Raw genomic sequence first — 14,720 nt, forward strand, 5'->3', positions numbered from 1 at the left:
GAGAGAGAGAGAGAGAGAGAGAGAGAGAGAGAGAGAGAGAGAGAGAGAGAATGTTTGTTTCCAGAGAACTCATTCCCACAGCACGTGGTTGACTGAGTGGCCATAATGCAGGCACGGGTGGGCTGTTGAAGATGTAGTCATGATCAAAATCTAGAGAAATCCCTGCTCTCCAGACACATCCATTAGAGAATGAAAGATGCCTTGTATAGGCAATAAGTGAAGTATAATGTATACTGCACAAGGTGACCCTAAGATGAGGGAAAATCTTAGTGAGAGTGGCGGTAGTGGGTAGGGGAAGACTCTCGGTGACACTGGAGCCCAGGATGTAAACCTAAAGGCAGCATCAAGCAGGCATAGCAGACGGAAGAGAAGTAAAGGCCCTCCGGCACATTCGAGGAGGATGAGGGAACCAGGTTCGCCCTGTGATAAGGATGGGGAAAGCAGGACAGAAAATAGTTCCCATACGGCACCGAAAGAGCTGGAATATCCCTGTCCCTTACACAGGCACACCACTGTCTCTCTATACGTTAATTTAATCTCTACTGCAAACTAGTAACCTAATTATATCTGCTTTATGGATAAGGGCCTCTAACCAAAAGTTACTCTAGACCCTCCCAGATCACCCCTGAACACCTCCTATCTCTCAGTCCCTTCCTCTTAGCCATCATTCTGCCTTGTATGACCTGCAAGGCTTCACTACAGAACTGCGCCTGTCTCCTGGCCTGTGTGAGAAGAAAGGGCGGCCAGAGACCCAGCAGCATGCTCTCCCCACCCCCACTTCTCACCATCCCTGACTTGTCAGCGAACTGTAGGATGAAAGTGTGGTCAAAAGAAGAATTTCACTGGAGTCAGGGAAACCTCACCCTTCTGGAAAGGAAGCTTCCTAGCAGGGGAGTCATATTGCAGCTAAATTTAGCTGTCCATCGGTACACGTACTACCTCGTCAGCCGTCTGCCCATTCAGGCTGGCCTAGAGCTGGAGCATCCCTTACTTACTAAAAAGGACTCTTGCTCTTTCTCAGGCAGCCTCATATTTCACTTATGTTCCTTGCCCCAAGATTTCAAGTGAACCTATTTCAGGAATTACTGTCTTCTAGGGAACACACATCAATGAGGCACTTGAGTCCTTGTTCCCACTGACTTACTCCCCAAGGACAGGCACGCCTGCTGTCAGATTGTTATGGCCCCTCACTCTGAAAGAATGCCTTTAATTCATAACAGAAACTTTTACAAGACCTTTTTTTTTTCTTGTGTTTGTTTTTGACTTTGCTCTCCTAATGCACAGAATGGCATGAAGGTCAATGCTTAGGAAGCACGTACCTCATGTGACCTGTGCTAGTGACATGGGAGGCGGCAAGGGCTGGCACCACACATAGTGTGCTGGGCCTTCCCACATCAATCATCAATCAAGAAAGTTGCCCACAAACTTACACATAGGCAAAGCTGGGGCATTTCCCCAGTTGAGATCCCCTCTACCCAGATGACTCTAGCGTGTGTCAAGTTGACATGAAACTAGCCGGCACAAAGGAACATACCTTCCAAAATTACTATCCTAAGCATCAGTTGTCCCACTGTTTCCAAGCACTGCAAGCACTGTTTAGTCCTCACAACACATTATCCACGTTTTAAGAGAGACAATGAAGACCTTGTTAAGTGACCAATTACACATGAAAGTCAGAAGAATGGTCCCAGAGGCCACATCATGGTTTGATTGAGAAGCACTGACCTCATTTCAAAAAGTAGTGTCTTCTAGCCCATTGCTCTCCCTGTCTGACTTTGCCCCATGCCATGCTGCTTTCATTACTATAACTCTGTAGTATAATTGAAGTCAGGAATGGTGATAATGTGTTACACTTTCTCCTCGGGACTGGCTGCTTTGGCAATATAGGCTCTTTTGTTTTTCCATATGAGTGTCTTTATTTTTCTATTTTTGTGAAGATCATCATTAGAGTTTTGATGGGAGTGAGGAGAGCCAAGAAAAGGGAGGGCTCAGGGAATATGATATAAACTGGTATGGAAATTGTAATACAAACACTAAAACATGGTTTAAAATCATTTGTGAGTGAGGTGCTACTAAGCAAACACAGAACAATGCCGCCTGTCTGTCCTCTCCCTGCCCATCACCCATGAGATCCCCAGGTAAGGCCTCATCCGGGCATCTTTGTAACTGGTGGTTCTGCACACACTTCGCGGTGCACTGGGCATCTATCAAATGTCAAACTCTAAGGACCAGACTTATCCCTTGGTTCCACTGACATTTGAGAGCTCAATAATTGTGTGTCAGACAAACGAGAATCTCTTTTAAATATGGCATGCTTAGCAGCATACCTTGCCCCTACTCACAAGATGCCAGCACTGACAGATAGTCATAGCAATCAGAAGTCTAGACACTGTCGCATGTCCCCAGGGGGCAAAATTGCCTTGCTGGAAACCACCATTTTAAAGGGTCTGAGGTACAGGGTAATGTGCAGGCATTTATTAGGATTAAAACATGTGCTGCTTTAAAGTCCATCCCCCATCGATAGCGTATATGGTATATAATGATGCACATGTGCTCTCACAGAGGAGACATCTGAGTGAGAGCCCTCGCTACAGCCCTGTCCCCCTTGCTCGGGAATCATTATGACTCTAGTAAATTGCTCACTAAATTTCATCTGTCGCCCTGGTTCCTGCTCAGATTCAGCTAAAGCCTGTTGAAATTGATTTTTGTGTCAGCCGTACAGCAGAGATTCAGTAAGGACCAGAGAGCTTCCCTTTCATTACTGTCTATTTTTTCCCCCTCTGAATTACTTTAGAATTTGCTGGGCCCTAATTATATTCCGGCGCTTTCCCGACTGACATTTCCTTTGTTTTAATGAAAACTTCTGGAGGTTTGAGGACACTGTGGGAGAGGCTGTATTCAGCAGCAGCCACAAGGGAGTCAAATGGGTCCCCATTTGTGCTCCTGAGTTAGGAACAGTATGGGCCTGTTGCTGTCTGACAGCTCTGAGTGCACAGGCCTGTGCTCGCTGCTGCTGCTGCTGCTGCTGCTGCTGCTGCTGCTGCTGCTGCTGCTGCTGCTGCTGCTGCCTCCTGGGGAGGACTGAGACACTCTGAGGCTGGACAGCTTTCCTTCTGGAACTCGGCACTGTCTTTGTGACTATTATTTGTCCTCCTTAGAATCTCCCCTCCCCCCCCCCGCCCTTTGCCTCATGGTCACAACCAGCACCCCCTATCTCATCCACTAGTGGCAAACCTCTGCCTACCACCAGGGTCAGTGTAAATAGCAAATCTAAGCAGGACCACAGAAGAACTCTTTCTGAGTGTCTCTCTCTCTCTCTCTCTCTCTCTCTCTCTCTCTCTCTCTCTCTCTCTCTCTCTCTCGCCGATAATGAACAGGGATGGGCTTGCTCAAAGGCTCCCTCAGTCTGTTGGTTAACATGGAGAAGCAAACCAGAAACAAAACCTTATGTAGGAATCCTTGTCACAGCCCCCTGCTTCAGACCACATAGTTCTCCCTTCCTGTGACAGGTCCTTCCCGTGCCAGCTCTCTGCTATTCAGGTAGTGCTTCTCCGAGCTTCTCCCAGGTTAAGTCGGTCAATTGACTGACTTCTTGGCTCAGAGTGACTGAAGAGAAGCACCCAGTTCACCAAGCGTAACAACTTCACGTTTATTGGCATGTTTGGGGGAACCACATATTGCAAGAAGCTGTCCTAGGTTGGGGTAGAAGATAGACAGACAGGGAGAAACTTTCCCTCTTAGGGTGTTGAACCTGGCAACCTGAGGACTGGACCCTAAGACCCATAGCATTAGGTCATTAGGATCTCAGGAGAGATTGGTGATTTCTGTAGGGCTCACATGTGCACTCATAAGCTGTTGAACACTAAAGGCTTCCAACTCTGTTTTTGACAGACAGCGTCAAGGCTAGCCCCTTTCTGTATCTTAGGGAGTTATCCAGCTCTCTGTAATCACATGTCTTACGGCTTTGAAAGCAACTTCCCAGACTTGGATTGTACCAGGGTCCATACATCCCTCCGCCACACACAGCAGAATCCCAAACCAACTACTAGAAGCATCCATCTTGATTTGTAAGCAGCCACACAGAAATTGGGGCATCTAGTTTCCAAGAAAAAGAAGGGAAGAAGTCTCTTGTCCCGTCCTGGAGTCTATGAGCAAGCCTTAGCTTTTGATGGGCCTAGCCCTGAGCAATCTATAAGCAAGCCTTGGCAGTGGATTGGCAGTGAATGGTACTGAGGGAGAGGGTAATCTCGTGGGGACAGTTCTAGCATAGGACGTTGTTTGGAGTGTTCCACAGGCTGAGAATCATTAGGAGTCAGGTTTTTCTCTGCAGATTTGTTAAGCAGAGCCTTTGAAGTCACAAGTGAGTGCCATGTGCCAACCAAAACAACAGTGGTTGTCTTTGACCCGGAGAAACCCTAAGAGTAGACACTTTCAGGAATGTTCCATGAACATTTGTGATTTTTAAAGAATCTTTGGAATCTTTACATAGAATCCTCTTATATACTCAAGGTGTGTTCCCACTCTAAGTTTTATTTCTAGATGTGTGGATGTTTGAGGCTATGTACCATGTGCATACAGTGGCCACAAAAGCCAAAAGAGGGCATCAAATCTATCGCCTGGAACAGGAGTGATGGATGATCATGAGCCACCATGGGTTGCTGGGAATTGACCATGACCCTCTGTAAGAGCATCCAGTGTTCTTAAACACTGAATCGTCTCTACAGCCCCCCCCCCAGGCATGTTTCTATCTAAGGACAATGGTGTTCTTGAGTGTGCCCTGACATCTTGAGGATGAGGCTGTCAGGTGCCATTAACTAAGCCTTCATCTGAAATGGGAGTGGGAGATGGAGTACATCCTTGTCCTCATTGTGACAGGGTAGAGGTAAAGATGGATGCATCATTTCTGTTTTCCCCTAAGCTCTATCATTTTCCTGAGCTCCACTCTCTGGAGAATTTAAAGGAGCTTCACTTAAATTCATTTTACCTTCTCGGCAAGCCAGGCAATTATAACCACTGCCTGGAACCTCCCCCTCTCATCTGGTCCCATAGAGTTTGTGGCTAGACAGAAATATGAGGGACCCAAGGGGACTGATGTCGAATGTCAGTGGTACCAAGAATAAGAGCACAATCTCATACGTCAAATCTTCATTTAATATGTTATTTAGCAAATATTGGCCGAGTTCCTTCTTCATCCCACACTACAGAAGGCTCGGAGAAAATCTATCTAGTTTCTTCTCATGCCCTATAGCTTAAGCTTGCTGTGTGTTTCTGGGCTGTCTGTTCTTTTCTAGAAGTCTAACACTTCCACTCTGGTCGAAGTTATCATCCTGTTCCAATTGTCTCCAGATGGGAGCTTGACCCTAGCTGGGGCAGTTCCTTCAGCTGACCCTAGGTGGGGCAGTTCCTTCAGCTGACCCTAGGTGGGGCAGTTCCTTCAGCTGACCCTAGGTGGGGCAGTTCCTTCAGCTGAGGGCGGTTCTTAGAAAGATTGTGTACCTGATATAGTTGACAGCTAGCTTTCTGAGACATCAGTCTGCGTTGGAGACTCTAGATCAGCCATTCTCAACCTGTGGGTTGAGAACTTTTGGGGGGGGCGGTGTCCAACAGCTTTTTCATGGGGGCGTTGCATATTAGATATCCTACCTCTCAGATATTTCCATGATGGTTTATAACAGTCGAAAAATTAGTTATGAAATAGCAACCAAATAATTTTATGTTTCACCACAACATGAAGAACTGTATTAAGGAGTCAAAGCATTAGGAAGGTTGAGAGCCAGTACTCCAGATGGTCACTGTGTCACCAGTTGACTGATGGATAGACAGAAAGATGGACAGATATAGATAGATTTACCACTACTGTGTATTTTACACTCATATCTTTTCTCCCTTTTTTTGGTGGTTGCTATGGTCCTGGGGCCTTGTACATCCTGGGCAAGTGTTCTACCACTGAGCAACACTTTTTCAGCCCTTTGACTTGATTTGATTTGTTTTTATTATTCTGGAAATGCATATTTGAAAAAAAAAAAAAGAAAAGAAAAATCACAGCACTGCTCGGGACCTGCAGGGGTTAGCAGAGAATGCTGTGGCAATACAAAGGCCGCACATTCATTTGCAACTAAATAAAATTGCAGAAGCTTTCCTCAGTGGGACCAAGATTGTCTGTAAGCTAATTCAGAAGAGAGGAAGCCTTGAAGCGGGGAGGGGTGAGATGGTGCTGAGGCTGTCTGATCCAGCATGTGCGCCATTGGAAAAAGTGTGCGTTGGTGACACAGAAATGAAAGGGCTCTCTTCCAGCTAGCCTCGGGCAAGCCGCTCCACTGACTTTCGTGCTTTTCCTTAGAAAACAGGGGCACAAAGGTGAAGCTTCTACAGCCGTTTCTGAGGAAGCCCTTGTTTTCCTCCTGCATTTATTTCAGGAATCAGACAAAGGAAAGGCCTAAGCGGGCTTGCGTGAGTCACATTTTTGCCATGGTGTTGGATTATTTTATACGGAAGAAGCAGCAGCATAGTTCTTTACAACGAATGACACAGAAGGAAGTGCGAGGGGAAAAGAGTGAACTGTGTCTGACTCACAGCCTTCGACACCTGTGAGCCCCAAAAACCAGGCTGCCCTACTCTCTCTCTGTGTGTGTGTGTGTGTGTGTGTGTGTGTGTGTGTGTGTGTGTGTGTGTGCGCGTGCGCGCGCGTGTGCTCCTCAATCCTAACTGTACCTCTGGTTTTTAATGATCATGAAGTCAGCTGACTCCTAACCATTCCCTGAAGGTCTGCCTTAATCTAGATAGTAACCAGCTTTGACATCCTCTGGTGATGTACAAGGCAGCTCATGCTGAGCAGGGTCCTCCCTGATCCTTTGTGGCCCTTCCTGAACATCACACTCTGACAGCTCAGGAGCCTCCCTGCTCCACTGTGAGGATGCCTTTGCCTGGGCCTGTGCCAACACACTCATTGTTCCATTTGCAGGACTTCATTTAAGCCTCACCTGCTATCTCAGGGTGGCATCATTCACGTGTCAGCTCCATCAAAAGCCCTTCTTTCAGCTTAAAAGTGAAATGTAAAGTGGAGTGTAGAGATGATCTTTCATTTTCTATATTCATAGAGAACACTTTTAAAAAACGAAGCCACACACACACACACACACACATACACAATCGTGTACCCTTAGTTTTAAAATAGAACTTATTTCTATGGATTTCAAACCAAGAACTGGCCAGTGCCTTCTGTGTGAACGTTAACAGGGATGGATTTCCTCCTCTACTTTCTGACCTCAGCACCACACGGCAGGGTAGCTGTGCTCTGTGCTCGCTACTACTCTTTAATTAGACACTGTTGTAACAAATTATTCCCTCAAAGAAGAGCCTGTGCTTCCACAGGAGTTAAAAACCTCCTGTCTGCAATTCTATTTTGGCAGAAGTACCCCACAGACATTCGTGGGGGAGAAAGGGACTCGAAATGTGTGTCTAGGCTTCAGTGACCAGAGGAAGTGTCAATTAAGATTTGATTCTAGGGGCAGTGTTACAAATGATACCAGTGGGGGAAAAGAAAGGAGAAAGACAGGAAGGCAAATGGTGATACTTAGGGCATCATGCAATGATGCAAACAGGGATGTGTTTCCATGGTAGCACAGAAGTGAGGACTGACTGACCAGGACAGAAGTCATGCTTTAACTAAATCTAGAAAAAAGTAGACAGACTGCAGGATAGAGAAAGCAAGGGACACCCTAGATGTAGAAGACAGATCAGATCACAGGCTAACAATGCTCACTCTCTCTGTCTTTCTCTGTCTCTGTCTCTGTCTCTGTCTCTGTCTCTCTCTCTGTGTCTCTCTCTCTCTCTGTCTCTCTCTCTCTCTGTCTCTCTCTCTCTCTCTCTCTCACACACACACACACACACACACACACACACACACACACACACACACGAGAACTGCAAGCATTCAGACCACAAAGTCAGAGCAAGTGGGTCTCTACAAAGCTGGATTCCACGTTGGAATGGCCAGCCCTTGGAGAGTGTTGCTCACTCCCTACTTGCAAGGGCTGCCTTTGCCCAGCCCAAGGGGACCATTCTGAGAACTGGATCGTAGTTTGGTGATACCAAATTGAACCCCTGTATTTATCTACAGATGCCCTTCTCTCGGCTCTCTTTACAGGGAAAGCAATATTGTTCAAGATGTGGTTGGCAGTCTTTAAAGCTAGGAGTGGGTCTCACACCAAAGACAGTAGCACAGCATCACAATATCCCTCCGGCCACCATGACTCTGACAGCTATTTGGGGCACACCAAGAGAGTGCTGTGGCCACTGTATCTTTCTGTAGCCTTGACTATCTTACCCCAGGAGAGTCCCCAGCCCTGTGTGCTCGGGCCAGTAGCTCTTCCCGCCATCATTTTTAGACGCTCCTAGGGATGAAAAGAGTTGAAAGTGATCATTCCTGTCCCCTGTCCCCATGCTAAATGTTGGCTTCATGAGCTCACCAGTGCTCAGCTGACAGCAGCTTGAGCCAGTTGACTTTGCTTATTTTTTTTAAGTTGTGGGGATTGAACCTAAGACCTGTACATAGTAGACTTTACTGCTGAGCCACACTCCCAGCCCAGAGTTCAAAGTATTTCAAGAATTGGAAGGAAGTCTCTTCAGTTCCTGTTTCCTGAGATTTACTCATTCCCTCCACCCAGGCCGGTCTCCACTTCTGTGGGAATCTGCCTTCCTCGAGTTCCTTTGAGAGAAAAGGAATCAAATTGTCTAGCACTTCCATTTCATCTACTTGAGAACCCCTATAAAAATGAGTTGAAGAGATTTTTAAAAAGCAAATCAAATACTAACTAGAACTAGATCTTCAAACATCCTAATTTCTATGTGTCTATGTGTTTTTGACTGTCTGGTTGCTGGCATACTGTAACATTGATTTAGGCATTGATTTGTGAGGTGTTGGAATGGAATACTAATATTGTTCATCACAACTAAACCTTTTGATTTTTTTTTTCTTACAGGGTCGTCATGTCAAAACAGGCCAGCTCGCTGCCATTAAGGTTATGGACGTCACAGGGGTAAGGCATCTTCATCCTGTTATCTCACTAGCTATATAGTTGTAACAAAGAAGTGAGTGACAGAATAAAAAAAAAATGGCCAGAAAAGTAATCCTCCTAAATATTCCAGATCCTTTTCCATTTGTGATTCATGTGAAGAAATAAGAATCTACAACAGCCAACTGAGCAGGCCAGTAATAAATCACTCCAATTAAATCCAATACTACACACTGCCTTAGGTTCTTAGACTGAATAATGTGTGCTGATAATTTACATAAACATAACCATGGATATTTGCATATGAAGCCAGAGCAAGGATTCCAAGGCATTAAAAGCATAACACTGAGATTACAAAGAAGAAATGAGTCTTCACTGTTTCCCTAAGGGGCTGCCCAGCACAGAAGTAACGGGGAGCTGGGACAGCTATAAAATCCTTATACTACATTTATCATGAACATTTGCTAAAACAAATGGTTTTTGATCAAATAATCACATAGCTGCAAATTCCTATTTCTTAGAGAGCAACTCTAAATTTCTGCCTGAATGATCAAAGCAATCTAATATTCCTTTAGACATTACTTTAAATACAATCTAATGCTTTCAGTCTTTTTGCTTGGTCTAATTTAAAATATTTTAATAACCTTTCAAGATTATAGAGTGGAAATCAGACTTTAAAGGATTCACAGGACATCAGAAATATGTTAATAATTTTCTATTCTCCTGGGAATTTTTCTAAGATGTCTGTCTCTTGCACATAAAAGCTTAAAGACCAAAGTCTCCATTTGGCCAGAAGTGAAATATTGAATATAAACAGTCATCCAGTCAATGAGTCCCACAAAGATATCAATAACTAAGAAACAGACTGAAAAAAATACACAGTTTGTTGGCATATTAACCATTAAGTCTTACCCTGTAGAAAGAATCTATTATATTTGGTTAAGTACTAGTTATAAGGCTTTCCAGAAGGCCACCATTTCACTAATCTTCATAAGTATCACACATTATATTGACTTATTTATCCCTTATTTATTATCAATCTAGATTTTTCTCTAAATTATATTTTACAGTTTAATTAATAAATGAAAAATCTTGTTCCTGTATATTTATGACCAGTTGAGTGATACTCTAAAATGTTTATTACTAGTTTTGTAAGTTTAAATATTTTACTGTCTTTAGAACATTATTTCAATTTCAGTGGTTCCAAACTAATTCAAATATTTGACCTCAGTTAGTTGGTTAGGTCACCTGGCATTAACTAAGAAATGCATGTGAATTGCTCAAATTAGATCTATGCTCTGCCACTTGAAACAGATGATTAAACATGAAAAAGGTGTCTTTTTCCCTTCATGTTAAAAAGAATCTAGAGGTTTACAATTATAATGTTTAGTGTTAATTGTGAAGCTGATAAAAATCTAGAGTCTTGGGAAAGACAAGTCTCTGAGCATACCTTTGAGGATTACCTTGATTTTATTAATTGATATAAGAAGACCTGCCCACTCTGGGTGGTATCATTACCCTGGCTGGGATCCAGGTCTCTGTGTAAGTAAAGCAAGAGAACTGAGAAGCAGCATGAACTCACTGTCTGCTTCCTGATTGTAGATGAAATGTGGCTCCTTCCAACTCCTGTCACCTTGACCTTCCTGCCATGATGGCCTGGACCCTTGAACTTTGACCTCCACTGAACTCCTTCTCCCTTCATTTGCTTTTGTCAGAGTATTTATCACAGTAACTAGGTCAGAATCTAAAACAACTCTCAGGGATGTTTTAAGGCAGTGTGGTAAAGCAGAGGATGGTTTTATCCTTTTGTTCTGTCAGTTTAATTCGCATCCTCCCTTCTTGCTAGAGTCACTTTATAGTTTGGTGTAAATACAGATTTTATCCCTCGTAGAAGATTACAGAGAAGTCCCTTCCAATGATTTTTTTCTTCTTGAATGTCTAGCAGTGTCTCTAGCTAAAATTCAAGTTCTGTGGAAATGGGCTATTGAGTCCCTACCCCTGACTAAGAAACTACATACAGTTGATGATTTCTGGGGAAACGAGAATCAGCTTCCTTGAAGGGTGTGGCTCCCGGAAGGTCAACCACATTTCAGAAGATGCCCCCACATCCAAGAGATCATAGACAGCAGAAATTAAAAAGAGGAGACAGAAGTGAGAGATGGGGATGTGGGGGTATATCCAGAAGGAGTTAAGGGAGAGACTGGGGTGAAATATGTTGTAGAAAACTCTCAAAGAATTAATTAAATTATTATTTTTATTAGATATTTTCTTTATTTACATTTCGAATGCTCTCCCAAAAGTTCCCTATACCCCCCTGCCCCTGCTCCCCTACCCACCCACTCCCACTTCTTGGTACTGGCATTCACCTGTACTGGGGCATATAAAGTTTGCAAGCCTCTCTTCCCAATGATGGCCAAATAGGCCATCTTCTGCTACATATGCAGCTAGAGACATGAGCTCTGGGGGTACTGGTTAGTTTATATTGTTGTTCCACCTATAGGGTTGAAGATCCCTTCAGCTCCTTGGGTACTTTCTCTAGCTCCTCCATTGGTGTCCCTGTGTTCCATCCAATAGCTGGCTGTGAGCATCCACTTCTGTGTTTGCCAGGCACTGGCATAGCCTCATAAGAGGCCGCTATATCAGGGTTCCTTCAGCAAAATCTTCCTGGCATGTGCAATAGTGTCTGGGTTTGGTGGCTGATGATGGGTCCAAAATTATTTTTTTAAAAGAAGAAAAATAAAGGGTTCTAAGGGGTCCAGAAGGAGTAAGATGGAGTATATGATCTAGTTACACTGTATACTTGTAAGAAATCACCAGAAAAGAGAGAAATATAGCTCCTATAAGTCAGAATTAAAGGAGTAGCTGTTGGAATAGTGAATTAGCAGGATATGACACAGAAATCAAAATCTAGTATTGTGAGCCTCTGTTGAGAAGCTCATGATAAATATATAAGCCTTTTTACAAAGCTCCAACTACAAAACAAATCAGAATTTGTTTGGCAGTTTTGCTGAAGTCATAATATTCGGTCATCCTTGGATTGAGTCATATTTCTGCATAATATGATACACTTGGCAGCTTAGGGACTAATGGTTGTGATGGATCCAAGATGGTCACACTGTGGCTCAAGTTCTGTTGTGTGGCTCTGCAGAGTAAGAGCTGAGATCCACTGACAGCATGGATAGGTCTGCATGAAATTATTTATTGACGTGAAGGTGGGAATCAAGGATGATAAATATTGCTCTCCCCAGTGTTGGATTTTCTAGGTGAGGTTTTAAAATTGTTTCAAGAACCATTCTTAGTAATTAGTGCTGGCCACCTTGCTTGCAGTAAATCTATTACTTAGTTATGTAGCCTGGCATATGCAGGTTCACATGAAGGAATACCAGTTAGCCTTTCTCAACTGAGTTTCTGTTGGCAAGTAAGCATTTTGAAAAATGATTTTACAGCTTTTCCCTCAATTGCCCCAAGGCTAATAGACAGAGAATGCCATTCTGTGTTTCAAAGTGCCAACTCATTACATAAAACAGGCACTTTATGGTGTGAGTTCTGTTCTCTTGGAGAACACATTTCAGAAGAGCTGGATGCATTTCTGTGATTTGGTCACAGCATTGACTCTTATTTAACCATTGACCCCCAACAAAGGCAGATGTGGTGTACAGCAGTAAATAGGTTTATTCTTGCCCTGCTGTCTGAGGCAGGATCCAGTGAGCTCTACATCAAGCCCCTGCCCATCACCGTCAGCAACAGCTTTTCCTCCGTTAAGCTCTGATGTTCTCTTTAGAAAGCAATCAATTCAATTTTGTGGTGTTGTCCTTTGTGTGCTATGGAATCCAGTGCAAATGCTTCTCAACAATTATTTTAATTGGGCTCATTATGGTTGTTCTGTTCAAAGCTGAAATGAGTTCTCAAAGGTCGTCTTTGTTGATTGTGTTCTGTGACCTACTGCAAAGTGACTGTAGTTTTATTGCAATGAAATTGATGAGGCCACAAGCTTGAAATTAATTTTCAAATTCTTGATTTTATCCTAGAATCTTTCCTTTTATAGAGAATAGTCACAAAGAAGACCAAATCCAGTGCCTACATCCTTCCAGTTTTAGCACTGTGACACTGCAAGATTTGCCAAATTGGCTTCAGAATTACAGCGTATGCTCCATCTTGGACTTCAGAATCCTTCTAAGTTGCCTAAATCATTATGAAAACTCTCTTTTCAGTGTCTTGTGAAAATTCCCTCACTACTGCATTTGAAAGTCCAAACTTAACCTAAGAGGACCTAGACCCTTTAGAGTGATCATGCTCATAGTGTACTATGAGCATCAGAGGGTCCTCAGTAGTTCTGTGGTGTCCAAAATCCATGCAGATTCCCACCTCTGCTGTAGAATGCCCTTGGATTCTCCTTCTTTTATATCTATGTTCTTTAAGAGATACAGTGGGGTTAGATAGATAGCTCAGCTGTTAAGTATATATAGAGAGAGCTCTTCCAGAAGACCTGAGTTTGGTTCCTAGTGCTCACATTATAGGCAGCTCCAAGGGCGTCCCATGTCTCTGGCCTTCATGAGCATTTGCACTCATGTGCACATACCCACATGAAGACACGAGTGCATATATGTCTTTAAAAATGATAAAAGTAACTCCGCAAAAAGAGAAAAAGATGCCACACTATCAAAGATAGAGCTTTCTGTTCCTGGGATTTTGTATCTACTTTCTTCTGACTAGCAGGTGTGAGACCGAGGTTGATTATAAATGTTCCCATTTTTTGAATTAAAATCATTGGTGCAAATTAATGCCTTTATGGTGACAGCCTAAAATGCATCTAGTACATAATGAAGGAATAACAATTCCTAAGCTGACTTGACATGGTTGCATTAATCAAGGAATCTTGAGGTGTATTACCATCTCCATTCACACTGAAGGAAGCTGAAAAGGGAATTTATTGGCTAGTGTACATTTAAAAACCACACTCACAGGACTCAGCAAGGTCCAGAAAGACATGGTATGGTGTGAGTTCTACTTTCTGCTGTAATTTCCTCATTAGTGTGAGTGTCCATTAAAAAGTGCCAGAATGAATGAGTGTGGTCTTTCTTGAATCCACATCGACTCTCTTCTATTCAGCCACATCTGAGCTGGATATCTGACTCTGCAAGTACCATAGGGAAGGTAATTCCTCAAAGGGGAAATCGGAGAGCCAGGAGAGAAGTAAGCAAGGAGAAGGTTGAGTAGATAAAACAGTGGAATTCCATTCACATCCAAGCATCATAGTTCATGACATGTGTCATGGTGCGTCATGGCATCACAGTATGTCCAAACTTATTTGGTTCATAAATGTTGTTCTAGTTACGTTTTTATATTCCAGACCCAAATAAATGATATTGGTAGCTAACAATGATGGAAAATTTCCTAAATTACTTAAAATGCTGTGTGTGCATTTACATTTATATTTATATATTTAATATTTATATAGTTGACATATATTATATATACTTGATTCCCTCAATTATTTACAAAGCAGGTTATTTTAATTTGTTCCATTTTAGGCATGTGGAACCTAGACATATTGAATAGCAAGCTCAATGTAGCATGGCTATTAAAATGATATGCAATTTAATACCACCTTTTAATCACACTTTTAACCTCAGAGCTGTAGGTCTGCATGGTAGAAGGATATTTACTGATAATTCCGGTTGAATATTTTCTCAATAAACATTCCTA

The 14,720-nt window shown here is 43.0% G+C and overlaps 1 protein-coding gene across 3 annotated transcripts in view; it reads left to right on the forward strand.

The window, feature by feature from the left end:
* Positions 1–14,720, forward strand: part of Tnik (TRAF2 and NCK interacting kinase) — a 400,191-nt gene that overhangs the window by 224,510 nt on the left and 160,961 nt on the right. For all 3 annotated transcript variants that reach the window (XM_021195419.1, XM_021195420.1, XM_021195418.2), the window contains exon 3: positions 8,982–9,038. In XM_021195419.1, the coding sequence (XP_021051078.1) occupies positions 8,982–9,038 (57 nt within the window). The remainder of the gene's footprint in view (positions 1–8,981; positions 9,039–14,720) is intronic.

This window comes from Mus pahari, chromosome 4, assembly GCF_900095145.1.
Source record: "Mus pahari chromosome 4, PAHARI_EIJ_v1.1, whole genome shotgun sequence".
Lineage (NCBI taxonomy): Eukaryota > Metazoa > Chordata > Mammalia > Rodentia > Muridae > Mus > Mus pahari.